This window comes from Lycorma delicatula, chromosome 1 (genome assembly GCF_047948215.1).
Source record: "Lycorma delicatula isolate Av1 chromosome 1, ASM4794821v1, whole genome shotgun sequence".
Taxonomy (NCBI): Eukaryota; Metazoa; Arthropoda; class Insecta; order Hemiptera; family Fulgoridae; genus Lycorma; species Lycorma delicatula.
The window spans coordinates 292770953-292783711 of record NC_134455.1 but is presented as its reverse complement, the minus strand read 5'-3'; the positions used below and the strand labels follow the sequence as shown (position 1 = coordinate 292783711).

The window sequence follows — 12759 nt, the reverse complement described above, 5'->3', positions numbered from 1 at the left end:
AACAAATTTCCTTTTAAGTCAGTTGTAAATAAAATAAAATGAAACAAACAGAAAGATGAAGATTTGGTATATGAATTTTTTTTTTAAATACTGGTTACAAAATTATAACAGTTCTACCTTGGTGGTACCTTCTTCCAGTAGCCAGGCTACATAATGTAATAACAGAGAAGAAATGAAAACAGAATAACAATTAAGAAATGAAACAAGCAGAGAAATAAATATAGATATTGAAATTTTTACCCTCAGCATTGTTTTTTCCCCAGCTGAGTAACTTAATTATACTTAAAAGTATACTGGAAGCATCAAAATGATTAAATTTCTGAAGCACAATTGTAATGATATCAAGACTTGCAGCTTTTACAGCTGATTTTGTACTGACACTCACAACACAGTTCTTAGCGGCTTCCTGAAACAAAACATCTACAATGTTAAAAAGAGACAGTGTAAATATTAATGAAACTGTAAGTTCTCCCTATTATACAGCACCTTCTAAAGGGACATGAGAAGAAACCAATGCTGTTAACAGGAAATGACTTTACCTGCCATTTTAATTGCTTTTCCTCAATGTTTAATGAATAAAATCTAGTTTATATAGAGACTAATACCAAACCAAAATCAAAAATGTTTTTCTTATTAAAATTAATTTATGATTGAGGGCAATCACAGACTACATATTAACTTTGAGCAGGAGATTAATATATTTTATAGAAAATAAAGTAACACAACCAATAAATAAATGGATTAATTAGGTACTTACATACACTAATTATGAAAAATTAATGTTTCAGTAATAGAATAAATCTACTTTAATTACCTAATATTAAGGAACCATAATTAAAAAACTCATGTTTCAAATAAAACTAACATACAAAATAGCATTTTAAGCTCTTCATTAACAAAAGGTGGATGCAATTTTTTTTTTTCTGTCATTTGAGATAGTTTGTCGACAGTTCAATTTTGTGACTTTTTTATCTATCTAAACAATCCTGATTTGGTATTTTTTCAATAAAGATTTACTAGAAAATGTTACCTTCACTATTACACAGAAAATTAAACAATAGCTTGTATAATAACGAATGGATTTTACTTAGGTTGAATGTATTGAATTATGCATGTATATGCAAACTATATAAGCGCTATTCAAACATATAGTGAAATGAATAAAAACCAGTATTTACTTTTACTTGCAGTTCTGTGAATAAATAACGGTAAACCAAATACTTGACAAGTATTCTCTTTACTTGTAAAATAGGGAAGTGAATAACCTTTACTTATCCAGCGTTTACTTGTAACTACACGCAATTACTGATTCCGGTCAGACTTTACTTAAAACGAGTGAATAAAATCCTAAGTTCGGAAGAGTATTCAAGTATTTACTGGTAGAATTTCAAGGTAGCTATTTAGTAACCTTATCAAACTTTCATTTAATTTTTTATACTTGGCTGCCTTTGTCAACATTCGTCAACCAAAAACTTACAAAGAAAGGCGAGTATTGAGTCCAAGAAGATATGAAGAACTAATTAGTTTTACAAAAGAATCAGTTGGATTTTTGACAAACGCCTTTTTGGAAGAAAGTAATGAAAAGCGAGGAGGTGCTCTATCATCACAACAGAAGATGGAAGTATTTTTGCGGTACTTATCAGACCCTGGATTTCAAAACGGTGTCAGTGAAGACTTCGGGATTCACCATTCTACAGTATGCAAAACTTTCGATTACGTTCTGAAAAAAATAAACGTAAAGGCATCTGAGTGGATTCACTTTCCACAGAATGCTCATGAGTTAAATGAAGCCAAGAGAAAATGGAGTTCTCGCTTTAAAATGCCGAGCGTAATAGGTGCTATGGATTGCACGCACTTAGAAATAAATAAACCAGCACGCTACGGAGACTGTTACGTAAACCGTAAGAAGTATCCCAGCATCAACATTCAGGTAACATGTGATTCCACTGAAAAAATCACTAGCGTTGATGCTTCTTGGCCGGGTAGCACCCATGACAGTCGCATTTGGAAACGGAGCAGTATTTGCCAAACCATGGCTAAATTTAATGGTACGGTATGCCTTTTGGGAGACAGTGGGTACGGAATTGCCCCATGGTTAATAACACCTTTTAAACCAGCAGGAAACAGGCAGGAAGAAGTGTTCAATAAACAACATTCTAAAGAAAGCGTTGTTATTGAATGCATTTTTGGTCAACTTAAGAAACGGTTCCCGATATTGGCAAATCTTGTTCGTGTAAAATTGGGAAAAATTCCAAAAGTATTTGTGGCTTGTTCTGTTTTACACAATGTTGCAAAACATTTAAATGACGAATATTGTGAGTTAGAAGAAAATATCAATTATGAAAGAGAAGAGGATTAAAATGAAGAACCAGAAGAACTTGAAGAGGATGGAATTCGTCTCAGAGGGCAAGCAAGAAGAAATGAAATCATGGCTTTGTTGTTGGAAAATTGATTTGGAATAAACTCCTTATCATTTTACCATTTTTTTATATTTATCATTTATTATTAAACTTTAATAAAATTTATTATTATTATTATTATTATAAATTTGTTACCCTTTTCCTTACCTCATTTTGTAGATAAAAAATGTAATAAGTATAAATAACAGGAGAAAAATAAATAAAGAGAAAAATCAGTACAAGAAAAAAAACAAAATTAATCATTTATACTGGATGTTTCTATTTTATACTGGTGTGTGTATGTGTATGTGTGGGTGCATGTGTTCACGCGAATGAATGAGCATGTGTTAGCACACATACGCACGCGGCCCCCGCAAGTATAAATGAATTTTTAATTTTTTTTTGGAAGTGATAGGTTTTTATTTTATTTTGTAAAATTAAATACATACATTTTTTTTACAGAAATACAAAATAAGGATTACTTCAACAATATGTATTAGCTGAGATCAAAATCTCTGTTCTCTTCATTAACTTCGCACCGTTCTGTTGAAGATGATTGCAGCCGACGTAATTTTATTTTCTCTTGTTCCAGTTTTGTCTCCTCTGTTTTAATTTTTATTTCCTCTCTCTTCATCTGCATTCTTGCAAGTTTCAGCTGCTCATTGAGAACGAGTCGTTGAAGATCAGTGGTTGATAGATCGGCTGTTTCATCAGTGTCCCAATGTTGTCTCTTTTTTTACGCTTTTCAGGCTGTCCTGATTTTGAATGATTTTTGTCTGATAACTTGTTAGCGATTTCGTTAGTAGGCTGAACCGGGGTATCTTCTTGAATCCTATTTTCAATTCCTACATTGGTTGCTCCCGGTATCTGATGCAATACAGGATTTTCATGAATTTCAAGTAACTCAAGGAGGTTTGATTCCCATTTTAGTAATTTCACTGCTCTATTCCCACTTTTATTTTTGTCAGTTTTCTTTTTAAGATCTGTTTTCATGTTATTTAATTTTTTTTTAGTTTTTCTACTGTAATTGACTTCCCCGCACTTTTCTGATATTCCTTCTGAATAGTGTTCCATGCTTTTTCTTTGGCAGCAATTCTTTTAGAACTCATAGACCAGTCTAAAACAACGGTGTTGTCTTGAAGAATATTTACCAAATAAATTCTGCTACTTTCTGACGCAGATGGTTCTACTGGTTCTTGTACTTCGAAATTAGTCTCTTCACTAGACATGATGATGTTTGCTAAAAGACTGGCATGCAAACAGTGCTGGATTGATTAACCTTTTCAGATCATGTAGCTATTGAACTTGCTATATACAGCGTCAGTTTTAAAATGCTGTTACGAAATCATTTTATATGGCATCTAAGTCGCTTATTTTGTTTATACGATGTAAAATGTTTTATTTAGACTAGAAAGAATATGACCATTTTTTTCTCAGAAATGTATAGCTTATCTTACTAGCAACATATCAATGTATTGAAACACATAATAAATTATGATATACGGCACACAAAAAAAAGAAGGAATTTGTGGTCATAAATACGTCACATTACTTGAGGTCTATAAATATCTTTTCTGACAAATGATATCGGTAAGCATGTAACACATAACGATTCATAATGAATAAGAGTTTACAGTAAAAATGGTTTTTTGTCAATATGAATAGCCTTTTGAGTGGTGGGAATTTTTATAAAACGTAGTTTTCTGAATCTACGTTCACTTATACTAACATATGTTAGCATGTTAGCAAACTATGTTTCATAACAAAAAGCAAAAAAAAAAATGTCGCTAATAAAAAACGCGGTAGAAATGCGCAAAATAATTCTTCAATTAAATTATCGTAATTTTTGAGGCAATCAGATACCAACATATTTTTGCAGATACCAATCAACCGCGGATCATTGTGATGGGAAAAGATTAAAACAAAAGAAACGTTTGATGTATTGACAAACGTGTCTGAACATGATGATGTACAGGATATGAATCATATAAGTGTTTACTTGATAAGTAAAGAGAATACTGGATAAGTAAAAGCAAAATGGGAAAACTACTGGCAAATACTTGGACAACTACAAATGTTACAAAAGTATTTACTTATAAGTATTAGTAAAAGGTTATTCACTTAGTCTCAAGGGTTTACTTTACCTGACCAGTATTTACTTTAAAGTAAAAAGTATAGTTTATTCACTTCACTAATAAGGGCTGATGAGTTATAAAGAGCAATTGGCAACACTGGCTGGTTCGCACATATAGCTTTAAGTAGTCTCCTGGGCATGTAACTGTCACATTGCCGTTAGTTCATTGTTGTTTGCCTTTGCAAGACAATGTGTTAAAATGAGTGTGGTAATAAATACTTCCAGTTATGAAGTTTGATCAGTGATTAGAACTTTTTAAAGTTCTAATCACTGTTCAAATCCTGAGAGTTAGCACTCACCCCACATAAAGTAATTAAGATATGACTAAAGCTGTGTTCTACTGGTGGCGCAGTCAATTTTACTCCAATGTTTGGCCGAACTGTTAAAGTTTGAGACAAATTTTGGGTAAATTTTATACATATACAGTCTCGATAGTGAATACAGACTACCTCAGTCTGTCTCAACACAGTCCTGATACACTAATATAGACAACTTTAGAAAGCCTACATACAAAGTCTCCAGACAATATCTCTTAGTGTGTATAAGAATTTAGAAATAAAAACTTATTAAGGTAAATCTTACAACAATCTTTTCTAAATGATGTGCAGCATTATCAGAAAATTCTTGACACAAGGTATTCAAAAACTCCAGGGCTTCTTTGACTCCATTTTCAAGACAACAATTTTTTACAGCATTGTTTATGAATACAAGGATCCCAACAGTTTCATCAAAGAGTTGAGAAATAATTAAATCTGAAAAAGAAAATATATCAGAAAAATAATGTAATACTATTAATATTAACATCAATTAATACGATGGATCCTGTTAAATACCAAGGAAGAAATTGTATATTCACCATAGAATGTATCTGTATAAAATCATTATTTCCGCACCACCTATCCATGATACATAGTAAGTTTTCAGCACAGATTTTATAAACATTTCAGCACAGATTTTATAAACATTACCACAAGCCAAAAAACAAATTGAACATGTTTAAACAAGGCAATAATAACACTAATAGCAGTAGTAAAGGCTGCATTTTAAAACTGCACTTGGGTGAGCGAGTGGTACACCTTGTTTGGGTCTTAGTGTAGTCTGAATCTGTACTTAGATCAGATTTCCAATCTAAATAAAAAGATGGTCCTTCACTCCAGTGAATTTCAGTAAGAAGGCTCTCTCTTTTTCTGTTTAGCCTCCAGAACCACTGCAAGGTATTTAGGAGTAACAATGATATGTATAAATGTGAATGAAGTGTAGTCTTGTACAGTCTCAGGTCAACCACTTCAGAGAAGTGTGGTTAACTGAAACCCAACCATCAAAGAACACCGGTATCCACAATCTACTATTCAAATCCATATAAAAGTCAAATCATCCAAAGTCAAGTCACATAAACCTTTACTATGAATTCAACCTTAGAACTGCTGACTTCAAAATCAGCTTACTTGCGATGACATGTAACCACTAGACCAGCTTGGTGGGCTGATTAAGAGGGCTATTCAAACCTATGTCATCAAAATGTCATTACTAACGTGGACTAGATCATCTTCTAATATTCTCAGTAAGTTTCATGCCTAATTCATTACAAACCATAACTTCACTTAGGTTGGTCATCATGGACAAGAAAAGGTTCTTTTTTCTAATGATTTAAAAATTTATTTGAAGCAACTACTGCTGAAATATGGGAATTTAATCAAGAATAAAAAGTCAGACTGTGTGTCACTACTACAAAAAAAAAAGTATAGGAGAATGTAGAAAAAGGTTTCAATTTAATTGAAGGAAATGGTAAAAATATGTTTTAAATAATATAGCTTGTCATATGAGAAGACTAAGTTTTAATTATTTAATGCAGATTCTGCAACAAATAAAGACCAAACATTAGGTCATAAAAAGAGCTGTATATATAGACAGATAGCTATCTCTATCTATTTATATAAATTAATAATTATAAAGCAGTAGAACTATAGAGTTCTACAGTTTTATAAATTGATCCATCTGTATTACATGAAGGGGATAAAATAAACTACCATAAATATTTTCCATTTTTATTTAATTTTGATATAATAAATCATTTTTGTTGCCTCAGTGAGTATGGTCTAAATTTACAGCATTAGTAGTCGTTGCTGAATTACATGGTGGAACCTACTATATGCAAAAAAGTGTGCTGCAAGCCAAAACAGCAAAAAAAAAGTTATTCCAAGTCTTATTTGGGTTTTGCCTTCTACTTTACTTTTTAAATATTCTTCTCAAATATTGGGGTACCACGTGCTGAGCCATGCCATCTGTAAACGACATTAGCAATGTCTTCATTTGGTCATCCAGCCTTTCAATTAGCAATGTCTTCATTTGGTCATCCAGCCTTTCAATTAGCAATGTCTTCATTTGGTCATCCAGCCTTTCATACTTTTAAATACTTTTGTGTTATCACCTCCTAAGCTTTTAATTGGAATGTGGGTATCACCAATAACACCACCACTACAACAGTTGTTTTTTTTTATATAAAAACACTCTTTGAATTTAAAAATTGTGTGAGGTGTTAATGGAAAGTTACAAAATTAGGTTGCTAGTAATACAAAATTTGGAATGATGTTGATTAAATGTATACAACTTTGAATGAGTGATTCCTTAGAGATCACCTTAATTTTATATCGTTGTAGTGAGAATTTGTCAATATTCATAGTAAACACAAAACAGTATGCACAATAGTTATATATCAGTTGGTGTAAAAAGGTAATTTTGACAACAATGAGAAAAATCAGATTGAAGAGCTTACTTTAGGAATGACAACTAGACAGTTGCTAAACTGCTAAATCTTTGCGTATATCTACAGCCAAAATTAAAGTTACATATTTATTATGCACTACAACATATAAATTATCTAATGTATGCATTAACCAAATCCCAGTACAAGAATGTATCATTTTAATTTAAAAAGTGCCATGGCAACATGGCATAGATAAATGATGTATGGAATCACAATACTAGGCAAATATGTAATAGATTTTATTGTTTAATGCTCTGTTTGGTTTAATTGTTTAACTGTTATGTTCTTATTTTAAGAATGTTAAAGAATTATCTGGTTTTAAGTTGGCCTAATTAAATTTAACCTAATATATATATATATATAATATAATATATTATATAATATATAGTAATAATATATATATATATATTAACTTAGCAAAAACAATTCTTTTGTTATTGTATTTGTCCATATTCCCCTCTGGGGTACCTCAAAGACAAAACTATAAAAACAGTTTGCCACCAAGAGTAGAGAATTTAATAATGCTTCTTACCTTATACTTATTATTTTTTAATAGTGCTTTCAAGGTTTTTCCCTCATCATCAGTTAAACTTTTCTTTTTTTTTCAAATCACACATTAAAATTACAACATATAAAAATATGTAGTCAAAATAGTAAAAATATAAAGGTAAAAAATTAAATTTTTTTAATGTGGCTAGCCACGCATACAGTACTGTACAATTTTTTTTTTTTTTTTTTTAATTTTTTAACTCCCCAGAGCTATCTTCTCTGACGTGATTGTCGTTTCATATATAGTTATTGCAGATTTGAAAATTCAATAAACACACATATTTTTACACTACATTTAGGTTATGAAAGTAAAATATTTGAATTAAGAATCTACTCTTTTGACATCTTTAGAATCAGTTAAAATCATTATCATTAGAAGATAAAAATAAAAGATAAATCATATATAAATGGCAGCTGATCTAATAGCTTTTTACAGATAACAAAAACACTTTTTTATTTGGAATATTGCAATTTATTATCTTTCTACCTTGGTTGTGATTTTTTTAAACATAAAATTTATAGCTACAAATATTGTATTTATTGCTATTGAACTGTGATAATAACAATGGTATACAAATGTTTTTCCCAGAACAAGTAGAATTGCTTTCTACATGGATTTTTCACCTTGAATTCAAAAACATTAACAGAATTTTTCTATCACCCTTAGTTTTCAAGTTACACCCTGTTCAGCATTGTTATATATGTTACGGAAATTATGCAATTATGTTATGATATGATACATTTATAATACATAAATGAATAAAAGAGCTGTATTGATTAAGCATTTAAAAATGAATAGTTTGTTATGAAAGAGGCTCAGCATTGACATAGAACAATACAATTAATCATAACTATGAATGATGCAATTCTAAAACGAGTCAGAAAATGACTTTCTTACAGACTTAGTCACAATTGTTTGTCAAAGTGATGTCACAAACATCTGTTTTAATTATAATGTCCGGGTTACTGGTTCAAGTCGTAACCAGTCCATGTTCAGTGTTCACTCTGTTGACATCTGTACATTTTTCATGTATATGCTGATATCATATAGTTCAGTGTAAACATTTTTCAATTACGACGTACTTTAGAATACGGTGTACTCTAGATTTACATTTCATCTTTTGAATTCAAGACATTTAGTGAATATTTTTTTGTAGAGTTTGTATGTTGTGTGATATTACAAAATGCTTAGAAATTGAGGAAAACCCCAGTCAACTTTTGCTTACATTTATGTTAGGTAACATTTAAATTTTAGAAACATAGTTTTACTCCTCTCATCAAAAATTTTAGCTTTATTTTGACTGCAAAGTTGGTGACCAAGATAAGCATTGGGCCCCTCAAATTTAATGTGTTACTTGTGTCAGACTCCTTACAAGCTGGTCAAAAGGTACTTAGCATATGAACTTTACCATCTTCCATGAGACATGTGACTCACAGTGATGAATTGCCTGTGCTTAAACCATCAGAATATATATTCAGCGACGATAAACAACACAAAGATTTGGCAGAGGATAACGTCGATGTAAGGATTGATCCGAATTACGAAGCTGCATGTAAACATCAAATGAACCATATTTACTAACACAAGGGGATCTCCTCAATGACCTTTTACAAGATATCTTTATTTATAAAAAGAAGAGGCAGAACTTCCAGGGTCATGATTAAATGGTTGGAACCTCCCCCACAATGAAACAGAAGTATGTGCTTTTAGAAATAGTCACATAATGACGTCAAGAATTTCTTTGCATTTGAAAATGGAATTGTTTTTGTAATAATGCTTTGTCTTTAATGGAATCATTTGGTCTAAAGCTCGCCTGAAAGCCATGCTTCTGCACATTGGGAATTTTCATCAGTGCCACTAGCTTCTGTTGTGGATCAGAAAGAAACTTACATAAGCATGAAACTTCTACTAGATAAAATAAAAGATAAAGAATTTCAGTGGAATATCCGTGATGACTTGAAAGTAACTGCTCTGTTGCTAGGTCTTCAACTTGGTTTCACCACATACTGTTGTTTCTTTGCAAGTGGGACAGCAGGGACTGGAAAAAAATCATTACATACATAAAGTGGCCAAACTGAACAGCATTAACTCCAGGAAAGAATAATATTGTTAATGCATCACTTCTTGATTCAAAAAAAGTTTATTTACTACTACTCCATATAATGCTGAGGCTTATGAAAACTTTGTGAAATAAATGGATTAAAATGAGCTTGGATTCGCTTACTTAAAAAATAAGTTTCCAAGATCAGTGAAGCAAAACACAAAAAAGAAGTCTTTGTAGGCCCTCTAATTAGAGATTTATTTAAAGATGACATCTATGATAGTACATTAAATGAGGTGGAGGAAGCTGCATGGAAAATTTTTTAAAGAGCATTTGCCAAAACTTCTAAGGAAATCATAAATCTGAAAATAACAAAGAAATAGTGGATGACTTTTAAAATCTTATAAAATAATGGGATGCAAGATGACACTGAAGATTCACTTCTAGGACTCATACTTTGAGTTCTTCTCACCAAATCTAGCAACAGTCAGCTATGAAAATGATGGAATGGTTCCATCAGGATGTTTTGGCAATGGAAAAGCGGTATCAGGACAAGTGGGATCCAAGCATGATAGCTGAATATTGTTAACCCACCGGATTGGTCTTGTGGTGAATACGTCCTTCCAACTTCCAAATCAGCTGATTTGGGAGTTGGGAGTTGAGAGTACCAGCATCCAAGTCCTAGTAAAGACAGTTATTATATGGATTTGAATACTAGATCGTGGATAACGGTGTTCTTTGATGGTTGGGTTTCAATTAACCACACATCTCAGGAATTGTCAAACTGAAACAAGACTACACTTCATTTACACTCATGTATATCATCATCATTCATCCTCTGAAGTAATACATGAACGGTAATTCCCACAGGCTAAACAGGAAAAAGAAGCTAACTACTGTTCAACCCTAGAGGGAGATGTTCGTGATCCAAAATATTGTACAAAATTAAACATTACCACTTTTTATGTAAGATTATATTATACTAAGAATATATTTTAAATACGTAATGTTGTAAAATTAAAACAATTGTCTCTAAAAACCCTTACAAGACAAAACTAATTCTAAAACCTAATTTGAACTCAATGCTAAAAATGCTATTAGATTCACCCATTTTAACTTCTGGGAGAAAATATAAATCAAATTTCGTATATCTGTGTAATTTTTTGGCTTTATGAAAACTATAAATTCTTATGGAGCACTGTAAGAACATTTAATTACCAATAAAACTATCCGGACAGCTGTAATTTATTAAAACATTAGCACAGTATACCTAATATCAATAAAAATCATAACATTGTAAAATTAAATACCAATACAATGAAAATAATTCAATCAGAAAAATATTACTATATCTGCATAAAAACAACCAAATTCATATGAAGCATTAAACAGCATTTGACAGGGCAAATTTTCTTAAAATGGAGTCAATTGATTAAGACATCAAAATCTACTATCATAATACAGCACAATAAATACCTCAAACAGTACAAAAATGCATTTACATCTATTTCCATGCTAACAACTGGCTGTTATTGACTACTTTATAAGCACATTTGTTTCAACACATGAGTTAATCAATTAAAATTAATGAGATTAATTTTATACACACAGCTAACATTTTCTGCATTCTTTATAACAGACTTAAATTTTTACTACCATCGGTTACATACTTAATCTACGTTATAGGTACATATTCTAAGTAAAATGATACTGAATCTTTAGAAATTAGCTTCTCTCACAATCATTATTTAAGTATGTTAATCCACGGAATATATAAACAAAACTAATATAAAACCGTTTTAAATTAACATAGCAACTGTAGAATAAATTGAAAATGCTTATGTGGCGGGAAAGTGTGTCCCGATTCGATTGCACCATCAATTTAATACCAGTAAAAAGTAAATTAATTAACCAAACGGAAAATATAAACAAGGAAATTAATACCTTCTGGGTAAAGAGAATTCAGAACAATGATAACATCAGAATACAAGTATATTACCTCTATAACTTATCAAAACTTAACCTAACTTCCAAAATAACATCAATCATTTACCTCTATCAAAAGTTGAATTCACTGAATTAAACAGCTCTTTTAGTGAAGAAATCTCAGTTACAGCAACACCACCAGTTATTTCCTCACTATTTAATATGCGAAGCCTGTCCCTAATTTGAATTTCCATGACTGCCTCAACATACCATCCAATTTCAATTCAAATGCAAAACACTATAAACAAGTCTTTAACTTACCGTACTGCTACCTAAATAATCTCGTCGATTAAAATCAAAGCAGCGTAATAGAGAAACATAGAGGTTAGCATACTTCCGAGGTTTAAAAGAATAAATATTATCACTGACATCATTAGGATTTTTTTAAAGAATATATATATATATATATATATATATATTGCATATAATTACGATATAGACATACGTATAAAATATATTTAAAAATGTTTCAGATCTCGAAAACATATATATTTTATTTTATGAAAGACACTTCCAACGACAGGACAACATATTTCTTCAGGGCTTTCGTGTGTAATAAACGATATCTCTACTGATGATAGAAGACATGGTAGTGTAGCAATTTTTAAAAAGGATACTATAGTGGGAATAGGTATCGCGTCGTTGCCGGCCTCCGTGGCGCGAGTGATAGCGTCTCAACCTTTCATCCGGAGGTCCCGGGTTCGAATCCCGATCAGGCATGGCATTTTCACACGCTACTTATCATTCATTTCATCCTCTGAAGCAATATCTAACGATGATCCAGGAGGTTAAAAAAGAAAAAAATTTACTCGGTCATCAACCCACCGGGTTGGTCTAGTGGTGAACTCGTCATCGCAAATCAGCTAATTTCAAAGTCGACAATAT

At 31.4% G+C, this 12759-nt stretch overlaps 1 protein-coding gene across 1 annotated transcript in view; it reads right to left on the bottom strand.

The window, feature by feature from the left end:
* LOC142332775 (DNA-dependent protein kinase catalytic subunit-like) overlaps positions 1-12122 on the bottom strand; it is a 366245-nt gene extending 354123 nt beyond the window's left edge. Inside the window, exons 1-3 of the mRNA XM_075379394.1 lie at positions 11942-12122; positions 5116-5285; positions 241-406 (exon numbers count right to left, since the gene is read on the bottom strand). Coding sequence (XP_075235509.1) covers positions 241-406; positions 5116-5285; positions 11942-12068 — 463 coding nt within the window. The 5' untranslated portion in view covers positions 12069-12122. The remainder of the gene's footprint in view (positions 1-240; positions 407-5115; positions 5286-11941) is intronic.
* Positions 12123-12759: the final 637 nt, after the last annotated feature.